Here is a 22,198-nt window from a genome sequence, read left to right on the forward strand (position 1 = left end):
CGGGTTTAGAAAAATGAACCAAACCCTACTCGAAATGCTAATACAACTGAACCCAACCCTTATAGTGTGGGTTGGATTGGTCCGAGTTGTCTGGTTGTGGGTTGAATGTACACCCTACAAAATAGTACGAGAAAATCAATTATTCTTATCATAAAAAAAATTTAAAAAAAAGATTTTTAATAATTGTACATGAAAATTAAAGAACCAAATTATTATTATTATTATTATTTTTCCCAACATAAAGTATATAAACAGGTCGAATTTTGTTTTCCTTGCAGAGGTTTTATTTCTTGGTGTTGCCGTTGGAGCCCTAGTACTAGCCCACACAATCTCTCCAAAAACATTCCCAAGAATCTCAAAACCCCTTTTTAATCTCTTGAAACTGAATTTCAAGTTTCTGAATTTGGATCGTTCTTTCAAGTAATTGTTTCTTTGTTTTCTGTGATCCTCTGGAAAGCATTTGGTCAGCATGGACGCCCAGAGAGCTCTTCTGGATGAACTCATGGGTTCAGGTACTCTTCTGATTCGACTTGTAATTTTTCTTTGGAAATTTTCGTTTCAATTTGTGGAGCATCTAGTTGGAGGGGAATGGAAGTGTTTCTATTAGTTTAGAGGAATTTGGCAGGGAATGTGGGAGTATTATCCACCAGGCGTGCAATTTTTCACTTGATATTCCCCTTTTGTGATTTCCAACATGAGTTTTCTTATTTTTAATTTTCTTTTTTCACGATTTTTGTTGCCATTTGATCTTTGTTGGTGCTTGCTTGTATTTTCGTGTGGCTGATGTCTTCCTTCAAATTTCCACGGCGAAAGTTGTCTTTGCTTCAAACGAAGCGACTGATTTTGCATCTGTTTTGGTTTTTTTAGCGCGTAATTTGACGGAGGAAGAAAGAAGAGGATACAAGGAAGTTATGTGGGATGATAAAGAGGTCTGTGGGTTCTATATGGTCCGGTTCTGCCCGCATGATCTTTTCGTAAATACTCGGAGCGACCTTGGTGCGTTGTTTACTTTTTTATATTAACCGTAACTCTGGTCTCTGGTCTCTGTCAAATTTCTAAGTGGCAAAGTCCAATAAGGAGAAGTCAGTAGCAGTTGTTGAGAATAATGGTAAAATGCTAATTCTGTGTATGTTTTTAGCCTCAATGCTTATTCTTATTGGATAACGTTCTTATTTGTGTTTATAGGTCTACTTACAGTAAGTATATGCTCGTTTATCCTTTTTTTTGCGGACTATTGGTCTATAATGTATAGGAAGGGTAATTTGTTTCTAAGATTGGATTCTTGCTTCCTCTTTTGTATCAGGTCCTTGTCCTAGAATACATGACCAGAAATTGAAAGAAAGGTGAAACCCAAGTACCAAATTTGAGTACTTTTATCACCGCTTTTGGTCATGAATTTTATATTCTATATGCATTTCCCGCACATGGTTACAAAACAAAGCTTCTGTTTTCACTATTTATATTTAGACAACTCTCTTTAGAGGAGGTCTGGCAACTGCACTAGCTATGTTGTGGGAAATATAAGATATGGCATTTGACAGGATTTGTTTTCGTGAGCGTTGGTTGGCTATTGTTTTTATGCATCAAGTTTCCAGTTCATAATGCAGTCTTTCCGATTCTTGGTTGTATATTTAGTTATTGGCTGCACTTCATACAAATGAAATTATCTTTCCCTCTTGTGGGATTTAAAAAGTATCATATAGTCTTAATATAAAAGGAGTATCATGTTGTGAGATAGGTGCTTTATTTTCAAATTGAAGCATTGGCTGTTAAGTATTTTCAACCTGCACGAATGTTGGTTGATGAATCATAAGGTAAGGAAAATATAGTACATTGAAGCAACTTGCAAAGAAATAGCTTGCAAATACCTTTCTTCTGATGTTTGAGTTATCAATCGTATGATACCTTCATCGCTTTTCAGTTAATGTTCTTTGATATTATAAAGTGCTACTAAGGTTCATGCTATGCAGAGAAGGGGGTTGCCTCTCACTTTCATTGTCAACCCCAACTACTAATGATGTGCACCTTTGTCGAGGTACATGCCATGGTGGCCATGTTGTCACCTTGAACATGATGTTCATAGGGACATGGTGATGCTTCTTTGCATTTGGAGGATGAAGGTAAAAGGCCTTTGCATATATCCTCTCACGAATGCAAATAGTGAGGACATTTAGGGAAAAGCCATATCAACAGCTTCAGCTTGTGTTAATGTCTCTCTCTGTGAAGAGTGAAGCTTGAACCTGGGGCTTCTCCCGTTCTCTGCAAAGTTTGTGAATCAATTGTAATAGTGGGTTCTCTTAACTGTTGCTTTATTTGGAACTATGAATCTGAGAAATATCTCTAATTTAAGTATCACATCACTGTTATGGATAAAAGCACTCCACTTAACTAAGTTCTTTTAAACTGGAAAAGTAATGTTCTTGAAAGAAAGTAGTTCTTCTTGGACGCCTTGAGCCGCATTAATTACAACTAGTGGACATCTTGAAACATTGCTTGGTCTTAACAATATGCTTATTTTGAGCATACTTTTTGGTCTTTCAAGACTAAAAATTTTCTTCAGGTTCTTGTTTCTATGCGTATGGAACTAGTAATACTTGTTTTTCTTTGAAATATATGTAAATGAATGCATATAACCTGCAGCTATAAAAGAACATCATAGATTTTTTTCTTCTAGTAATGATTTCTCCCTTTTTTTAAAAAAAAAAATTTCAGCTTTGTAAAGTCACCAAGGCATGATGCTTTCGTTCCCAAATTTGAGGCTGAACTTGCTCAGTTTTGCGAGAAACTGGTCAGTGCTATATGTGTTTTAAGATGATGCTGTACATTATATGTGCAATCTGTTTCTTTTTTTCATGGAAACTACAATCATTTAAACAGGTAATGGACTTGGATAGACGTGTTAGGCGTGGACGAGAGCGTCTTTCCCAAGAGGTCGAACCTGCACCACCATCTCCATTGTCAGCTGAGAAGGCAGAGCAGTTATCTGTGCTGGAGGAAAAAATAAAGAACTTACTGGAACAGGTGGAGGCCCTTGGTGAAGCTGGTAAAGTGGACGAAGCTGAAGCGCTGATGAGAAAGGTGCTTACATGCATGCCTGGTTTGCTTAAGCATTCCGGACACCATGGCATGAACTTTATTTTAAATGAATTTACTTTAATGAGAAGCAATTCCAGAATCTCTTCCATTAACTATTGTGCATAACTCAAAATGAACTTGACATTATTTAGTATATTTTGGTCACATTCCACATATTGAAAATAGAACATAAACATCTCGTGAACTACTATATATATAAAAAAAATAATAAATAAAAAAATAAAACTTGTGAACCACTAAATTAGTCAGTTGGTGATAAAAATGGCTATTCTTATTGCACTTTTGTTGTCTTCGTTTCAGGTGGATTTACTTAATTCTGAAAAAACTGCCTTAACTCAACAAACCCAAAACGATAAGGTATTGATGCTTGCTCAAGAGAAAAAAATGGCCCTCTGTGAGATATGCGGTTCTTTTCTTGTAGCAAATGATGCTGCAGAGAGAGTTCAGTCTCATGTCACTGGTAAGCAACACGTTGGTTATGGTATGGTCAGAAATTTCATCTCTGAGCACAAGGTAAGCACTCCTAAAACTAAATGAAAGTTCAACCATTTTTCTTCTGGTGAAATATGTTTTAAGTGGGCATCACCTGGCAGGAAGCAAAGGAGAAAGAAATGGCAGAAGAAAGATTAGCTTGGGAGAAAGAGGCAGGAGAACGGAGGAAGCAGAGAGAGGAGTATGAGAGAAGAAAGAGAAGTAACTCTAGTGAGAAGGACCGATATCGTGACAGAGAGCAAGACAGGGATCGAGATAGGTATCGTGAACGAAACCGAGATCGTGACAGAGAGCAAGACAGGGATCGAGATAGGTATCGTGAACGAAACCGAGATCGTGAAAGGTCTAGAAGAGGTGGCCGTGATGAAGTAAGAGGAATGGATTGGAGGTCTAGGAATGGAAGAGATGGAGGCAGGGATAGGTTTCGTGGCCGGAGCAGGTCAAGATCCCCTGCAAGGCATGGTCACAGGAGATCATCCAGAAGTCCAGTGCGATCATGACTATGAAATGTGTTGGGAGATGTCTGAGCTTTGGGATTCAATGAGGTAGATCTCTTCATGTTCGAAGCTTATGAATGTATGCTTTGGTACCTCAAGTTACTTTGTCAGTATTGGTAAAACTGTTTTTGCTATCTCACAGCTGTGTTGAGTGTGTCATCTCCCTTTCATCATTATTATTAGAGGAGAAAAGTGTTGAGGTAGGTATTTTTTTTAATTGTTATGACTCTTCTTCAAGTATGGTTTAGACTTTTGACTTGCACATTTCCTTCATAATTGATTCTTATAAATGACTGTTCAATGTCTCTCCTTCATTTTCATATTGGGTGAGCAAGTGTTACTTCGGTGTTTGCCATGTGTTTAATAGGCCAGGAACGAAATATATGCATATTTGTGGCTACTGCTGAAAGGACTGACGTTTATATTCTCATTTTTGAGGTAACATATAAATATCATCTCTTTCTTAAGACCACGTTATCTACATTTCATGTTATCAACCCTGCATCCAAGGCGTATTTTGGTCTTCAAATGATGTATTACTAGGGAGTGTGTTTCTATGTTGCCCATGTTTTTTAAATAAGGGTTATGTTGATCTAGCCTAAGGAAGTATTTAATCAGTACCTCCATCTCATAGAAAGCATTCTTCTAGGTTTTTTTATAGAGCTGAGTTTTGAAGTCTTTCTATTATCTGGTGTTGAGTATAGAATCTAAGGAAACGTGGGAGTATTAGCATCATGGTGGGACATGCCTTGTTCTTTTTTAGCAGATTGGAAGTTCTGATTACATAAATGGAGCTTGACAATACCTACTAAAAGGAGGTATTACTTTTATCGAGTACAGGGGGCTTTCCGTACCGAAATTCTGGATTCATGGAAGAAGTGTGCAACTTTTTGGTGCTTGGAGGTAATTTGACTGCTAATCTGTAAAATACCATGATCTTTAATCCATACAGTTTGCAGGAAATGTATTGGGCGAATTTTTCGGTAGCATACACGTGGAACACACCTACTCGGTAAGGAACGATCCGGTGCTGGGAATTTATTTTGCGAAGTAGTTGGTATTTTCTGAACCATTTGAATGCTCCAAATATGATTTTTGTGAAACCATTTTGAAATTGCACCCATTTTTGAAGTTAATCCCTTGATTATTATTAGGAATCTGAGAGATTGTTGTAGTTCACATTGCGGATTTGTTACCAGAGAGCAATTGTTGTCTATTTTGGTCTTCGACTTAGGTAGGAAGGCCAGAAGGCTGATCCTTGTTGCTCTTAAATTTAGCAACAAAGCCTAAGGCAAAGATTTGAAATTAGTTTTGATCTAAACTGATGAGTAATGCTGACTTGAAATTGTGAGTGAATATCATTCCTTCTCGTGGCTTCCCTACCCTCTTTTTCTTTCTTTCACAAATTTCCTTGATTGAGCTAAGCCCTATCTTCAAACATAAATGGACTTTGGCCTCTTGTTACACTCTGTTTCGTTCACATATATTCAGACGCCATAGATAAACCTAGAATTCATTTAGCATACTTTATTCTCGCTCACATGCCTTAGAAAATTTCTTAAAAATCCTCCAACATAAAGTTGTTCGAAACAAAACACACTTATCTTTTGATTGAGCTACTAAGAAGGAAGATGTACTTGTTGATATATGTAATAATAGTCTTTTAAGCCTTTTTTAGCATTCTATTTTCAAGAAGGCTCTCATTCGGATATACTCTTGGTTCATTGATGTACCTCTCCTTTATTCGAGTGTCGCAAAAACATAATAAATGTGAGAATTTAAGATTCACTAGTCTAGTCTTTGATACAGGGTCATTCCTAGCATTATTATACCTTCTCTATTCATTGCAGGTTGGTTATTCGTCAGCACGGGCTACAATTATTGTAGTCTTGATCTGAATCGATCGTTTGATTCGTAGATAATGACCAAACACAAAAGAAACAAATAGAATCTTTATGATTTATTCATTTACACTTTTTTTTTTTATTATTTCATGAAAATACAGCGTATGAAATAATCCAAACCTCATGGGAATAAACAAATCATAATTGCTAAAAAAGACATGGGAGAGTGAAACTTCCTTGAAGCTTCTCAATAGGAAGAAACCAAAGTTCATAGAAAAATTGAAAAAAAAAAACAAAACAAATGAAACTTGGTTGAAGCTTCTTAGAAAGATTTGTCATTGATTTGATAAGATTGCTCATTGTCTCTCTACCGTTCTTTCTTTCTACTAAGGGGCAAGAAAATACATACACTTATCCAATTGCCCTCTATTATTTGTCTCCATATCTTCTTTCTTTCACTCAAATAACAAACTCATAATTAACACAAATGTCATTTTGTTCATTCATAAAAACTGCCTTAAAATGTTATTAATATTGCTAAGTTAGCTACAAATTAGGCTAATGTTTGGTCGGTTTGTAAGCTTCTACAAATAACTTGTAGCTGGGTCGTATTCCATATTCCACAATATGGAATTGCTAAACCCTATTGTAATTACTTCAACTCAACCTATTGAATTTCTCAAAGATGGGTATTCTTTGTTGTGGAGAGCTTAGAGTGATTCACATAACCATTCAATTGGGTTACTACATCTTAGATGAGACATGTCGGAGAATACTTGCTGCACCAATGGTTGATATAAAAAAAATTATACACAGGTAGAAGATTCAATTCTCTTAAAGAGAGCAATACCCACATCTCAACCTAATTGCATACATGTTTTTTTTTTTATTTATAGTTCCTCCATCAACAATTTAAAGGTTCCTTTTCTATTTAAAGGAACACACTTTTATGAGATGAAAGGAAAAGGCATCGTTTACTTTAATCTTCTAAAAATTGTCCGTGTCTTTATAGAAAATGACCTAAAAAAGATTGATATCGAGAATATGTATGAGTACAAATTTTACCATTTTTAAAAGTCTAATAAATTATCGGATTATTAATCAAGTTAATAAATTTTCAAAAGCTTTTAATTTCTAATATATTTGATAATTTAAAAAAAAAATTACAAAATTATTAAACAAAAAAAATGAAAAAGTCACAAATTTTATATATTAATAATAATATATATATATTTTTTTACATTTGTTAAAAAAAATTAAATTAGTAATAAATATATTAAATACAAAATTAGTACGCTTTTATAAGAAAAAAAAAAAGAAACGGAAGGAGACGGGCAGCAGCCCGTAGGCTAGCGTTTTGCTTTGGCAGTTGGCACTCCATTTGGAGGTCCACGTGGCTTACTTTAGCCAGGTCAGCACCCTCCATTTATTAAACGCCACGAAAAGTTACAGGTCAGCAAAACCCTTTGGGCCCCATCGGCGAACAATTGAGGCGGATATTCCTCGCCTTGTCAAGGAATTATTCCGTCCCCATATGCGAATATGCGTTGCCGCAACCTTCATATTAACTAAAACTGCCTTATTTTCCAAATGACCTTTCTACCCCTCTCCAACTTTCTTATTTACCACTTTGACACTAGATGTTCTTACCAAAATATCCTCCGCTCATTTTTTTTTCTTTCGATTGAGGCCTCAAAATTAATAGTTTTTAATTTTTAATTTTATGTTTATCTAAACTTATAATTTCTTGACATATTTAATTTTATTTTAAAAAATTACCAACTTAATACTCCCAAAATTAAAAGTTTAATATCGTATTTTTTTTAAAAAAAGGTTAAATATCTCTTTAATCTTTTAAATATAAGTTCAGAAACTTGTCTAGAAAGTTCAAGGACTTATTAGACACAAACATTAAAATTTGAATACTAATCATGTTATTTAACGAGTAAATAGTTAAAATGGGCATAGATCAACAATAATTAACATGTAATCATTCTTGGAATGAAGTTGAAAATTCAAATCTCAATATAAAAAATTAGATGACTCGAATAACCTGATCAATCCAATTCAATTCAACGCGTACGATTTTGATTAGATTATGAACGGAGTTAAATTCAAATAATAATTCTCCTAAAATTAATTATTTAAAAAATACAAATTTTTTTTTTAGAATATTTATTTAATTTATTTATTATTAATAACTTTTAAAAATAAAAAATTTAAGTGTTGAAATATAATTTATGAAGAAATATATATTAAAATTAAATTATAAATTTTAATTAAATCCAAATATTGTACGGTTGGAAAGTTATGGTGGAGCGGGAAGGAATGGAAATTATTAAGCATGATATATGGTGTGGGCCCCAGTGGGGGTGATGGGGGAGTTTTGGTTGGGATTGATAAAGACAGGCGTGTCTGTTAGCGTGAGAATAGCAGTGCCCTCTTGGATTGGGATTTGGTTTTTCTGTTGCCCGAGTTTGATGTTTTGTTGGGGAAGGGGCACTGTCGTAAGAGCATGGCGGTCCAATGGATTTTGTTTCTTCATTCAAACTCCTTCCCCTTTCTATGGGTCCGCTCACGTATCGCTATTTTCATCGACATTTTTAATCAACGTCAACATATAAAGCCTCAATAATTACACGTTCGTGATTGAGAGTAGCACCTCAGGACGTTCACAACTAATTAGATTCTGACCTATCAATTGGTCTAGAGAAGATCGGTGTGAGATCTCACATCGATTGGAGAGGAAAACAAGAGCCAGCGAGGACACTTGGCCTTGAAGAAGATTACACGTCCGTGATTGAGAGCAGCACCTCACGACGTTCACAACTAATTAGGTCCTGATCTACCAATTGGTCTAGAGAAGATCGGTGTGGGATCTCACATCGATTGGAGAGGAAAACGAGTGCCAGCGAGAACACTTGACCTTGAAGAAGAGTGGATTGTGAGATCCTATATCGGTTGGAGAGGAGAACGAAACATTCTTTATATGGGTACAAAAACTTCTCTCTAATAAGCACGTTTTAAAACTGTGGGACTGACAGTAATACAGGCAAAAGCGATAATATCTAATAGCGGTGAGCTTGGGCTGTTACAATTGATATTATCATTACTGTATTCATATCAAATAGATGTTACAAAGTGTACACAACAAAGCAACGAATCAGGAGCGGGTTTGTAACAGTCCAAGTTCACCGCTAGCAAATATTGTCTTCTTTGGACTTTCCCTTTCGGGCTTCCCCTCAGAGAAAGGTTTCCACACCCTTATGAAGGGTGTTTCGTTCTCCTCCCCAACCAATGTGGGATATCACAAAGTTCCCCACAGATAACAAGACAAGGGCCCGATAAGAGATACCCTAATAGCTCACCGGTTCATGTATAATTTTGTATACAATCGACTAATACCTAAAAACCATTACGAAAGTGGCAAATTCATAGGCTAGCCACACTCATGTATAGCAAGAGTCTCAAACGTTTGGATGCAAAGCTTGTCGACGATCACGAGATGTTTCTTCCAAATGTTCTATTGACTTTATCGCCTTCTACTATTATATACATATAACTCATCCTTGTTTTGTAGTGTTCTTGGTTAAAATATTGCACACGAACATTGTAAGCACCATGTGCATACTTGAAATAAAATAGGATCAATAATTGCAGTTCCCTTTACTAATAACAAAAGCTATCACTAAGCTCGATGATCCAACTCCATATCGAGATGCCCTTACCCATAGCTAATATTTGCTAGAAGTAGTCCCCGTTTATACTATAAAGCGTACCTTTAACGTTTTTAGATCAATATCGAGTCTCATCCTATTACAGATATTTCAAATGAAGAGACAGATCCAAACCCATTTGATGGAGATAATTTTAAACTTAAAGTTTAAAATAATTTATTTTCCAATCAACAGAATCTTTATTATTATTTTTAAATGCAAAACAGCTACGGACTGGACATTTAAAATAATAATAATAATAATAATTTTATAAGGTAAATTTAATTTTTAAAAACTAAATTTATAATTTAATTTGAGAAATTTGAATTTTGAAATGAAAAAATGAAAGGCTCAACAAAATGGACCAAACCAAGCCTATCTCTATCACCATTTATGGTGTAATTCTTAATATATATATATATATATATATATCATATGGTATACAATATGGACAAACTATATTTGAAATTATTTGATCCAATTTTTAATACAAGATAATACATTCAATCATATATTTTAATTTTTTTTTTAAAATATTGTATTTTATTGTTACAAGATAAGAAAGAATCATTCTCATTTCTTTTTCTAGAAAGTTGAAAATTAAAAAGAATTAAAAAGAACAATAATAAAAGGATAATTTTAAAAAAAAATTTAATCACGTCTGTCTCACGTTTCAAATTTAAAATTGATGTGATATCCCATATCGGTTGGAGGAGAACGAAATACCCTTTCTAAAAGGTGAAAATCTTTTCATAGCAGACTTGTTTTTGAAGGAAAGTCTGAGAGAGAGAGCCCAAAGATGACAATTTTGACTAGCAGTGGTCTGGGGCATTACAAATGGTATCAGAGCTAGACACTAGACTATATGTCAGCGGTGCAGCGAGGAGGCTGTTTTCCGAAAGGGGGTAGACACGAGGCACAGGGGTAGACACGAGGCAATGTTCCAGTAAGTAGAGTGGATTTAGTGAGGGTCCCACATCGATTAGAGAAAGAAACTAGTGCCAGCCAGGACGCTGGGCCCTGAAGGGGGTGGATTGTGATATCCCACATTAGTTGGGGAGAAGAACGAAACACCCTTGTTAGGGTGTGTGGAAACCTTTCTCTAGCGGACCCATTTTAAAGCCAATATCTGCTAGCAGTGGTCTGGACCGTTACAATTTAGATTCTAACGTTTTCTTTAAGAGCTCATTCAACAAAGAATTGCTTCATGTCAAATACGTTTAACTTTGAATTTCTATGATCGAGTCACCGAAAAACAAGATACTTCTCTTCATATAAGTAGTAATAAATTATTTTAAACATTTTTAACCATCATATCCTTAAAATCGTGTTTATTTAGATATGATCTCTGCTCATTCGTGCATTTTTTTTATTCAGGTGTCACATAATTGAAAGTTGTCATTTATACAATATCCGAGGGATTAACATGAAATTTTATAATTCACATCCCGTCATAAAAGAACAATATTTCTTTCTTTATTTTTTTCCGACTTTATTTCTTAATAGTTCAATATTTCAATAGGTATTATAGACCTAATTGTATAAACTAACTCAAAATCAATTGGCTAAATACTCGTATTTAAGATTGGTTCGAAATATAATTTATTTTTAGGGGGAAATAAAAATGGGTTTATATGGTCAAATATGCAATACTAATAATTATATATATATATTATATATAAATGGTGAAATTTAAAAAATATAAAAAAAAACATTATTTTCATTAAAATAAAAAAGGAAAAGAAATCTTGTTGATTTATATTAAAGAATTAAGTTTGTTGAACAGAAATTATTCCAAAAATAATAAATAGAAATTAATAAAAAAAATATTTAAAATGTAAGGACGGTTTATTTTTATTTATTTAAACTACTATTTCCTATAAACTTGTCAAGAAAAAACAGCAAGGGCATTTCGGTCCAATGGGCATGAATTTCAGAGGCGAAAATCGAAATAGAATATACCTTTTTTGAAAAACGAGGAAAGGGCATTACGGTAATTTCATATCCTCATCGGCTATTAAGACTCCCCTCAATTTCCATTACCATGAGAGGAGGGAGCACGGAGAAGCGACCCTGTTCGTTCATGAATCCTGAAAACAGGGCAACTGAAATTTTTTAGAGAGACAGAGAGAGAGAGAGAAATTTGGATTTCAAGAGCTTGAAGATAACGTAACACAATCTCCATAAAAATTTATTCGTTTCTAACAAGGTTTGCCGTGTTTCTACATAATGTTTTCTCTCTAGTCAAATCTTTTCTTCATTTCTAATCTTCTTTTTCTTCTTCGTCTTGTTCGAACGTGTAAAATTTTGGTTCTCTTGAGTTCTTCTGTTCGATGCTGTTGTTTCTGGTGTTATGTTGATCCAAACATCGATTTCGTAGACGGAGTTTCGTTTTTTCATGAGATTTTGAACGATTTCTTATCTGAATGTTGGTTTTATGGAAGTTAGTATTGTGTTCTTTTGATTTTTCGTGAAGTTAATCGAATTAGCAAGGTTTGTGGTTGGTTTTCATTAGATCTTCGCGGGTTCGATTTTGAGAAGCTCCGGTTGATATTTGAGGCTTTTAACCTAAATCCACGTTAAATTATTGATTGAATTAGAATGCTCTGTTCTTGCCTAATATAACATTCTGTAATTTATTTCTGTAGATTTCACTTGTAGAGGAAATTAGTGTTGTTCTTCGTTCTCATGGGGTCATTATCAGAATCGGAAAGCGATGTAAATAACAGGAAGCCATATGGTATAAGATTTTTAGAGTGGATTAGGAGAAAGCCTCTTTCGTATAAGGCACATCAAGCCACTGTTCTACTTGTGACATTCTTGGCATATGCTAATTACCATGCCTCTCGAAAAACTACGAGCATTATCAAGAGTGCTCTTGATCCGCTATCTCCTGATGGAGGCTCGAAGTTCAACCTATGGAATACGAGTCGATCGAGTACGAGACGATTGAGTACACGGGTCGAGAGAACCAATCTTTGGTCGCTATCTAGTGGTGGTTGGGATCCATTTGATGCAGCAGAAGGGACATCTTTACTAGGTGAGCTTGACTTGGCTTTCTTAGGGGTATATGCTGGGGGAATGTACTTTTCAGGCCAATTGGGAGATAGAACGGATTTGAGGATATTTTTAACTGTGGGAATGTTGGGAACTGGTCTGTTTACTTCGCTGTTTGGAGTAGGATATTGGGCAAACATCCATGTCTTTTGTTACTATTTGATAGTTCAAATGCTTGCTGGTCTGTTCCAATCCACCGGCTGGCCTTCGGTCGTTGCGGTGGTCGGTAACTGGTTTGGAAAGAGCAAGAGAGGACTAATAATGGGTATATGGAATGCTCACACATCTGTTGGCAACATTTCTGGCTCACTGATTGCATCAGCCTTGTTGAGCTATGGTTGGGGTTGGTCATTGGTTGTCCCTGGTCTGATCATTGCGTTATCAGGTTTGGTAGTGTTTCTGTTTCTTCCTGTGAATCCCGAGTCGGTTGGAATCGATAAAGAAGGAGATGGCTTGAGCTCTCTCAAGAAAGTTGGAGAGGGAACTACAGTACCTCTATTGAAATCAGCATCGGAGATCGAGAAGGCGGTCGGTTTTATGGAAGCATGGAGAATTCCTGGTGTTGCACCTTTTGCATTTTGCCTCTTCTTTGCCAAACTGGTGGCTTATACATTCCTTTACTGGCTCCCTTTCTACATTAGCCACACAGGTGAGCTGCATTTCTGTTTGTTGTTTGCTGATATCTTACTCGACGCGTTGCTATGACGAACCTGATTTGTTGTTAATGTTCTTACAGTTATCGATGGGAAATATTTGTCGAGTACCACAGCCGGGAACCTTTCGACATTGTTCGATATGGGAGGAGTAATAGGAGGAATTCTAGCTGGCCATATTTCTGATCGCTTAGGTGCTAGAGCCATAACAGCTGCTAGTTTCATGTACTGTTCCATTCCTGCTCTCTACTGCTATAGAAACTACGGTCACAGCTCCATAACCATGAATGTAGCTCTCATGTTCATCACTGGCATGTTTGTCAATGGCCCATATGCTCTTATAACAACCGCCGTCTCTGCTGATTTGGGAACCCACAGTTCACTCAACGGGAATTCTCGGGCGCTTGCTACTGTGACGGCGATTATCGATGGTACTGGCTCGGTTGGGGCTGCGATTGGACCCTTGTTGACGGGATATTTATCGGCGAAAAGCTGGAGTTTGGTGTTCGTAATGCTGATGATCTCAGCTCTAATAGCAGGGCTGTTTTTGACGAGGCTTGTAATCGCTGAGGTGAACGAAAAGATCGAGGAGTCGAGATCGAGAGGAAGGATTACAACCAGGGGTCCAGTACTTGAAGTGTGAGCATATGCAACGACGACGACAACAACAGCAGCAATCGTAGGTCCCATTGTATTTAGCCCATGTTTAGTTCATAAGAAGGTTTTGAACGCTGCATCAGAACGGTGGTCGTTAGTGAATTTTCCCTTCTTTTTTCGAGGGGTTCGGGGAGACGAAGAGCTCCTCCATAGTGTGATACGTCCAAGGAGAGGATTTTGTCACAACTTCTCCATGATGATGTGTTGAATATGGTGAAAGAAAGTTAGGTCGGTGTAAAATTATTGTACATAATTTGTATTTGTGGTAGGCAGGTCAAAGTTGTTGATCCTCAAAAACCATGTAAAAATGTAAATAGTAATACACTTTCATCCTATGATTTTATTAAACGAAACTCAAAATCTCTTACCCTATTCCCTCTTTCTTTCGAGAGATGGAGAAGGCTTTTCGGTTTTCATCCCACCCCCTATTCCAATCATGGTCACACATCTATTATAATAAAGGTCAACGCTGATACGAACAACGAACCCTCTACAATGGTATGATATTGTCCACTTTAACCATAAGTTCTACCGACTTTGGTTTTGGTTTTACTAAAAGGTCTCATATTGATCGAGATAATGTTCACACACAATTACGATCGTAAATTCACTGACATAGTGTTTACCTGCACATTAGAACCCACCAATTGTGACACATTTTTTGTGTGAACACTATATGCTATGGCAGGGAGGTCATAATCCTATGTGAACACCATTTTCAAAATCATGATGCCACACAATTGAAAAAGTAATACTATAACACAATACACGTGGTGTTTCACAAAATAAAGGTCAAACAAGTAAAATTTTTGTGTACGATATGCAAGTGTACACAATCCAACAACAAGTAATAAGTCTATTATTGTTTTCCACGTACCTTTACACATTGTATAAACTCCCATAAAAATTAAACCTTTCCCTCCAAAGAACCCACATAATAGCATAAGAACAAGCAAACACAAGCTGAGATTCCTTGATCGGGCAAGACTCGTAGCATACACAGAAGAAACAACACCATAGTAATGTAGAAAAATGACACGTTCAAAGAAAAAACACGACCAACAAGAAAACTGTCGGAAGGAACAAGGATTTCTATACATACAACAAAACATAAATCAAGAACACAATTGAAGAAGAATATATGGGATTGACCCAATCGGCTATAAAGATGTAGAGCGTAGTTACCTTCAACGGGAGGAAAGCTTAGAACCCTACTCGGCTAATCCATTGGAAAACATCGACCAACGAATCTAAAAAATAAAATAGCACAAGACAATAAATAGATGAGTGAAGCAACATAGTAAAAAAGAATTAAGAACATAAATGTAAAGAGGAAGAAGAACTTTATTACCAAATCACTTGTGAATGCACATTCCTTTCAACGTCTCGATGCTCCGCTGCATTGTTGCATGAATCTTGTCTTTAGTCTCATCCACAAAGTTGAAATATGCGTATCTCCAATTCCTCTTCAATATCAAAGCTCCAACAACTCCCCAAAATCCGACGGCATAGCCAAGTATTATCATTATGTAAAGCAACCACTTCTCCCATTTATTCTCCTCTTCATCTTGATTCTCGATATTTCTGAATGGCGGCTCAAACGAATTCTCAGTTCTACACTTCTTTGGAAGCGGATCCCCACAAAGATAAGGATTGTCATCAAAACTTGAAGGCTCATTGAATGTGGAAAGATGACCCTCTCGAGGAATCTCTCCAGAGAGATTGTTGTGAGATAGTTTCAAATCGCCTAATGAATTTAATCTTGATATGCTCCTCGGAATTGGCCCAGAGAGTTGATTGAAAGATAAATCAAGTGATTCCAATGATTCGATTTCCCCTATTTCAGCAGGAATTGTCCCGGTTAGATTGTTGTGGGATAAATTCAACCCAATCAACTCTTTAAGCTTTGTTATCTCACTTGGAATAGAACCGACCAAGTAATTTTGAGAGAGATCTATCTTCACCATGACTTCTAGTTGCTCCATGGAGTAATATAAGTCATTTGATTTGATTGACTGACTTATACTTTTCTCTCTATAACTGGAAAAGGCAACATATGCTTGCCCTGTCATTGCATCAAAATTGCGGAGATTTTGTGGGATAGGTCCTTCTAATTGGTTATGTGCAAGATCCAAATTGAATAAGTATGTGAGATTGGAGAGACTTGAAGGAATGGTACCATTGAACAAATTACCACGTAGTATCAGACATCTCAAATATTCAAGATTATTACCCACCCATGTGGGGATGTTTCCAGAGAATTTGTTTCTTTCGAGATCTAAAATTTCCATATCTTTGGAATTCTTTAAGATTCTTGGCATGTATCCCTCAAAACTATTGTTTCCCAAGAACAACATTCGAATACCAGAAAGATTTCCATGTGAATATGGAAATGTCCCGAAAAAATTGTTTGAAGACAAATCCAAAATCGTCAAGTTTGAAGTCAGCAAACAACCTTGAACCATTCCTGAAAACTCATTACTTGAAAGATCGACTTCAGTCAAATTCTTCAACTTGCAAAGTGAAAGTGGTAAAGAATCATTGATAAGATTACCATTGAGATACAAGTATTTCAAATTCGGCATTTGATCTCCAATGCTCGTGGGAATTGGCCCCACAATTTGGTTGTGGGAAAGATCCAAAGCGGTGAGACTTCGGGCTCTCAACCATATAGGAAAATCGCTTGAGATACTTGTATTGGACAACCCCAAAGTAACCAATGCCGTTTGTGTTCGAAGCCATGGAGGGAACTCAGTTCCAAAACAACCCGTACATGAACTTGCATAAAAATACTTTAACTGAAAGGTAGGAATCCAGTTAGATTTCATGTCTAACGAAAGATGCTCATTGTCACCAATCGATAAGGTATTCAACCGAGAGAGATTCGCAAAATGAACTTCTGCAAGTACGCCTTTGAGCAAGTTATGTGATATGTCTAGCACCTCCAAATTTTCAAGTTGTATAAAACATTCCTCCCCCAACTCCTCCAATCTATTCCATTCGAGACTTAATATTCTCAAATTTAATAATCTCCCAAATGAAGTTGGAATTGCTCCGGTTAGAGCATTGTCTGAAAGATCTAAATCTTCAAGTTGGGATAAATTGCCAAGTGAAGCGGGAATTGAACCATAAATGTAACTCCTAGAAAGGGAAAGAGACCTCAAGTTTTTGAATTTTCCTAACCAATCTGGAATTTTAGTTTTCAGAGATGTACCTTTTAGTTTAAGCACTTGTAGATCATACCGACTGCATCCCATAGATTCATTTTCATAACTTCCAAACACATCTCCACCAAAATCAGAGTTAAACGATAAATCAAGTGTTTTTAGGATACAATTGTTTCCAAATATGAAGGATGAAACTTCACCCTCAATGAAAGTGAACTGATTTTCTGAAAGGTCTAGGAATTTCAAGGAAGTCATGTTGTGAAAAGCCTTAGGAATTGGACCATCGAAATTATTAACAGACAAATCTAGATATTGAATTCTAGAAAGAAATGAAGAATTCATGGAACTCAAAGAAAATTGGTTGTTTTGAAGGCCACAACCTCTCAATGTTAAGGATGACAAAAAAGGAAGAGAACTTAGCACTTGCATTAAATTGGAAACTTTGGAAAGATACCAGCTACTATAGGAAAAGAACTGTAAGGAAGAAAGATGAGATATCCATTCAACGTTGCAATTGGGTTGCTTCCATTCATGGGTACTTGTGGAATGAAGGTAAGAATTTAATAAATCAAGAACAACCAATTTAGTAAGATTTCCTAAATTAGGAGGAAGAAGATATTTTGTATCAAAGAATGCATAAGAAAGATTAAGATATGTTAATTCAACCATTGAACCTAAAAAGTGTGGGATTTGAGTATAGTTGAAATAGTTTCCACTTAAATCCAAGTAATTTAAGTGTTTGAGTTCAAGCAAACTAGAGTGAATAGAATTGCTACATAAAGCTGAGTAGTCAAACCGATTGTTTCGAAGATCAATCATAGTAACATGCCCAGTAGTTTGATTACATCCCACACCATACCAATTACAGCAATTTGTTCCTCTCCATGAAACCAAGCGATATGAAGGATCGTCAAAACTATTTTTGAATTGAAGGAGGGCCTCTCGCTCTTTTTGGATGCAGGTTATGGCTGAAACTCGGGAAAAAGAAAAGTGGAGTAGCACCATCATAGATAACACACACAATAAAAATGAAAGTTTCTTCATTTTGAAAAGGATGCAAATGAAGTTTAGAGATGATTCCTTTTTATAGATGAAAAAACATAAATTTTGTTTTTCAATTTTAAGCTGTGAGATTTTTCTTTTTTGTTTTGTTTAATTTCTTTTTTCATTAATTTTTATTGATTTTTTAAATAGATGAATAATATTGATAATTATTATTCCTCACAACATGAAAAATTTGTAATTTTATTTAATATGATCATTCATTGATAGTTGATTTAATAATCAATTATAGAGAAATAGATAACTAATTGTAAATTATTCATTGAATCTATTACTAATATCACTTTCTAATTTATTAATATGGAAAAGTATTAAATGTAATGAGAAAAATCTTCAATTCTTTTGAATCTTCTTCCTATTTAATTTTCAAAATGATAGGACAAGGAAAAAAAATAATTGGATGAAGAAATAAACTGAAAAGTCGCTCCAGAAAATGGAGAAAGAAGACTTCGTGTGGACCTACCAAAAGACTTACTTTTCGGTCAACTCTATTTTTAATTTTTAATCGAAATTATTGGTTAGGATATTGGACCAAAATTGGGATAAAAAACGAAAATGAAGACTCAAACAATGCCTTATCGTTTATCCCAGTTCATCCCCATATTAATTCCGTGTCCCAATTTTGGTCTAACTTTCTAACGAATTTCTAATCTATGGACAAATTCCAAAATGTTTATAAAACATTAAAGGATAATATTGCAACTTTGGAGAGAAATATGAGTAATTTTCATACAAATATGATTTTTTGTATTGTAATTTAGCGTTTCTTTAGGGTCATTGTTGTTTGTTATTCTCATGGATTTAAATATATGTTTATACATCGATATATCAATAAGTTGGAGGTTTCGAGATTAATCGATCACGTTAAAACCTTTATAAATACCCGTAATAACAAATATCAATTATCCTCACTATAAATATAAACACCAATATTAAATGAAATTTACTTTTGAAGGGTTAAAATGAACAAAAGTTAATAATATATGAACCTGGATAGATATTTACTTAGAGTACATGTCTGTTTTAGAAAGAGAAGTTAAATAGATGAGATGACGTGGACAATGATTGAATATGACAAATTTGAAATTGCACCCAAAAAACGCTACAGTCGTTGTTTGAAAATGATCTTTCTACGTGGAAAAATATTTATCATGTCATTTTATGAAGTCGTCTCTTCATGGACTATTCCATGACACATGAACAAGTTGTATCACGATTTTTTCTCTGGAATAAAATTCTAATGTTAAACGAAGGAACGATTTTTTTTTTTAATTTTATTTAATTTAATTTTTATTTATTTATTTTTTTTTTGGTTGGTGTGGAGTTGATTCAAGTTTTTTTTCTTCAGTTTGTTTAAAAAGATGCATGAATCATAGATTGTTATTTAGTCTATTGTGATATTTGGTGGAAAGAGTGTACTTCACGAAGCGATTGTCATACAATGAAAAAAATGTAAATGATTAAGTATACCAACTCGTGTCCATGATTCAGAATTCAAATTCGGCACCTGATAGTTTTGATATTCACTACGACGATAAAAAATCCTTTTATATTAGAAATAATTTTGATCATTTTATATTAGAAATAATTTTGAGCAATGACAAATGATTTTGATCCTTTCACGGTTTTTTAGTAAACCCTATACTACTACGTCTTTAAAAATATTAGTTTAGAAGAATGACGTTGACAATGATAGAATATGACACAGAAATTGCGTAGAGAAAATGCAATCGAAAGCCATAAAAAAAGAAACCACCAAAGACTTAATTTATTTTTCCAAGTCACTTTTCGATAGATAGACTTTAGCGTCTTCCTTGATGTCAGAGTAAAGACTGGTTCATGATACATGGACAAGTTGTCTTTCGAGACGATTAAGTTCTGACCTCACATCGAAGTAATAAAATCAATGAAATCCGAGATCGTTTGGAGGTCGAATGAAGAGTCAAAAATAGAAAGCAAAGAAAGAATTAAGGTTGAAAATTTATTGAAATAGCAATAGAATTGTGGTAGTATAGTATAGTATGATCCTCCCATAGTGTTTTGTTACGCAGGATGGTGGAGGAACCACACATACACATCTTCTTAATAACCATTTTCAAAATTAAAATTAAAACCATTCATTCATTCATTCACATCCACACCATATTTCAATCTCCATTTTTATGAATTTTCTCATTTATATTTGTGGAGATTAGGGTGTGCGAGTCCCTACGAGAATTCGATTCTAATTAGATAGAGGCAAAATTATAATGGTCATGCATCCATTATAGGTCCACGCTCATAGAAACAACAAACTCTCTACAATGGTATGGTATTGTCCACTTTAACCGTAAGTTCTAAATAATTTGCTTTTGGTTTACTGAAAGGTCTCATATCAATCGAGATAATGTTCACACAGAATTATGACCAGGATTCAGTGACACAATGTTTACCTGCACATTAGAACCCACCAGTTGTGACGTATTTTTTGTGTGAACAATGTATGCTATAGCATGGAGGTCATAATTCTGTGTAAACACTATTTTCAAAATCATGATGCCCGACATTTAAAAAGTAATACTATGACACATCACATGTGGTGTTTTACAAAATAAAGGTCAAACAAGTAAATTTTTGTGTAAAATATGCAAGTGTACACAATCCACCACAAGTAATAAGTCTATTATTGTTTTCTACGGTAATTTTACACATTGTTCAACTACCTTAAAATTAATCCTTTACCTCCAAAGAACTCACAAAATAGCATAAGAACAAGCAAACAAAAGCTGAGACTCCTTGATCAAGCAAGACTCAGCATACACATAGAAGAAACAACACCAAAAGTGACACTTCAAAGAAAAAACGACCAACAGGAAAACTGTCGGAAGGGACAAGGATTTCTAGACATACAACAAAAAAAAAATCAAGAATGCAATTGAAGAAGAATATATGGGAATGACCCGATTGACTATAAAGATATAGAGCGTAGTTATCTTCAACGGGAGGAAAGCGTTGAACCCTACCCGACTGATCCATTGGAAAAAATCAACCAACGAATCTAAACAATAAAATAACACAAGACAATAAATAGATGAGTGAAGCAACATAGTAGAAAAGAATTAAGAACATAAATGTAAAGAGGAAGAAAAACAATACAAATGGAATTTTAAAGAACTTTATTACCAACTCACTTGTGAATGCACATTCCTTTCAACGTCTCGATGCTTCGATGCACTCTTGCATGAATCTTGTCTTTAGTCTCATCCACAAAGTTGAAATAAGCGTATCTCCAACTCCTCTTCAATATTAAAACTCCAACAACTCCCCAAAATCCAACCACATATTCAAGTATTATCATTATGTAAAGCAACCACTTCTCCCATTTATCTTCCTCTTCATCTTGATTCTCGATATTTCTGAACGGCGGTTGAAATGAATTCTCAGATGTACATTTCTTTGGAAGTGGATTCCCACAAAGATAAGGATTTTCATCAAAACTTGAAGCATCATTGAATGTGGAGAGATGACCCTCTTGAGGAATCTCTTTAGAGAGATTGTTGTGAGATAATTTCAACATGCCTAATGAACTTAATCTTGATATGCTCCTCGGAATTGGTCCAGAAAGTTGATTGAAAGATAAATCAAATGATTCCAAGGATTCGATTTCCCCTATTTTAGCAGGAATTGTCCCTATTAGATTGTTGTGGGACAAATTCAATCCAATCAACTTTTTAAGCATTGTTATCTCACTTGGAATGGAACCGACCAAGTAGTTTTGAGAGAGATCTATATTCATCATGACTTGTAGTTGCCACATGGAGTAATATAAGTCATTTGATTTGATAGATTGACTTATACTTTTTTCTCTATCATAGTAAAAGAGAAAATATGCATCTCCTGTCATTCCAAGAAAATTTCGAAGATTTTGTGATATAGATCCTTCTAATTGGTTACATGCAAGATCCAAATTGCGTAAGA

General features: G+C 35.1%; 4 protein-coding genes across 12 annotated transcripts; 2 read left to right on the forward strand and 2 right to left on the reverse strand.

Annotated features, from left to right (window-relative positions):
* Positions 1-280: 280 nt before the first annotated feature.
* On the forward strand, positions 281-5,610 carry LOC111435792 (luc7-like protein 3). Of its 8 annotated transcripts, none has more exons than XR_002709120.1 (10): positions 281-512; positions 868-996; positions 1,304-1,343; positions 2,713-2,788; positions 2,878-3,078; positions 3,397-3,609; positions 3,690-4,133; positions 4,228-4,285; positions 4,453-4,523; positions 4,790-5,610. XR_002709120.1 is itself a non-coding variant. In XM_023073345.1 (9 exons), the coding sequence occupies exons 1-8, from the start codon at positions 470-472 to the stop codon at positions 4,086-4,088; spliced, it is 1,047 nt and encodes a 348-aa protein (XP_022929113.1). In that variant the 5' UTR covers positions 281-469; the 3' UTR covers positions 4,089-4,133; positions 4,228-5,610. The 8 variants fall into 8 exon arrangements, 3 of the variants coding, with proteins under 3 accessions (XP_022929113.1, XP_022929114.1, XP_022929112.1); XR_002709121.1 differs by having other exon boundaries at positions 4,926-5,610; XR_002709117.1 differs by having other exon boundaries at positions 4,228-4,523.
* A 6,067-nt stretch (positions 5,611-11,677) lies between these two features.
* Positions 11,678-14,382, forward strand: LOC111435786 (putative glycerol-3-phosphate transporter 1). 2 transcript variants are annotated; one of them, XM_023073331.1, is made up of 3 exons: positions 11,678-11,854; positions 12,294-13,351; positions 13,439-14,382. In XM_023073331.1, the coding sequence occupies exons 2-3, from the start codon at positions 12,334-12,336 to the stop codon at positions 13,996-13,998; spliced, it is 1,578 nt and encodes a 525-aa protein (XP_022929099.1). In that variant the 5' UTR covers positions 11,678-11,854; positions 12,294-12,333; the 3' UTR covers positions 13,999-14,382. The 2 variants fall into 2 exon arrangements, with proteins under 2 accessions (XP_022929099.1, XP_022929100.1); XM_023073332.1 differs by lacking the exon at positions 11,678-11,854 and adding an exon at positions 11,866-12,088.
* Positions 14,383-14,839: 457 nt separating this feature from the next.
* Positions 14,840-18,212, reverse strand: LOC111435784 (probable leucine-rich repeat receptor-like protein kinase At1g35710). Its single transcript, XM_023073330.1, has 2 exons — positions 15,364-18,212; positions 14,840-15,262 (listed from the first exon to the last, which is right to left on the reverse strand). The coding sequence occupies exon 1, from the start codon at positions 18,185-18,187 to the stop codon at positions 15,368-15,370; it is 2,820 nt and encodes a 939-aa protein (XP_022929098.1). The 5' UTR covers positions 18,188-18,212; the 3' UTR covers positions 14,840-15,262; positions 15,364-15,367.
* A 2,863-nt stretch (positions 18,213-21,075) lies between these two features.
* Positions 21,076-22,037, reverse strand: LOC111435627 (receptor like protein 42-like). The gene is made up of 2 exons (XM_023073063.1): positions 21,412-22,037; positions 21,076-21,278 (listed from the first exon to the last, which is right to left on the reverse strand). The coding sequence occupies exons 1-2, from the start codon at positions 22,035-22,037 to the stop codon at positions 21,266-21,268; spliced, it is 639 nt and encodes a 212-aa protein (XP_022928831.1). The 3' UTR covers positions 21,076-21,265.
* Between the last annotated feature and the right edge of the window lie 161 nt (positions 22,038-22,198).

Source organism: Cucurbita moschata, unplaced genomic scaffold, assembly GCF_002738365.1.
Source record: "Cucurbita moschata cultivar Rifu unplaced genomic scaffold, Cmos_1.0 Cmo_Scf00050, whole genome shotgun sequence".
NCBI lineage: Eukaryota > Viridiplantae > Streptophyta > Magnoliopsida > Cucurbitales > Cucurbitaceae > Cucurbita > Cucurbita moschata.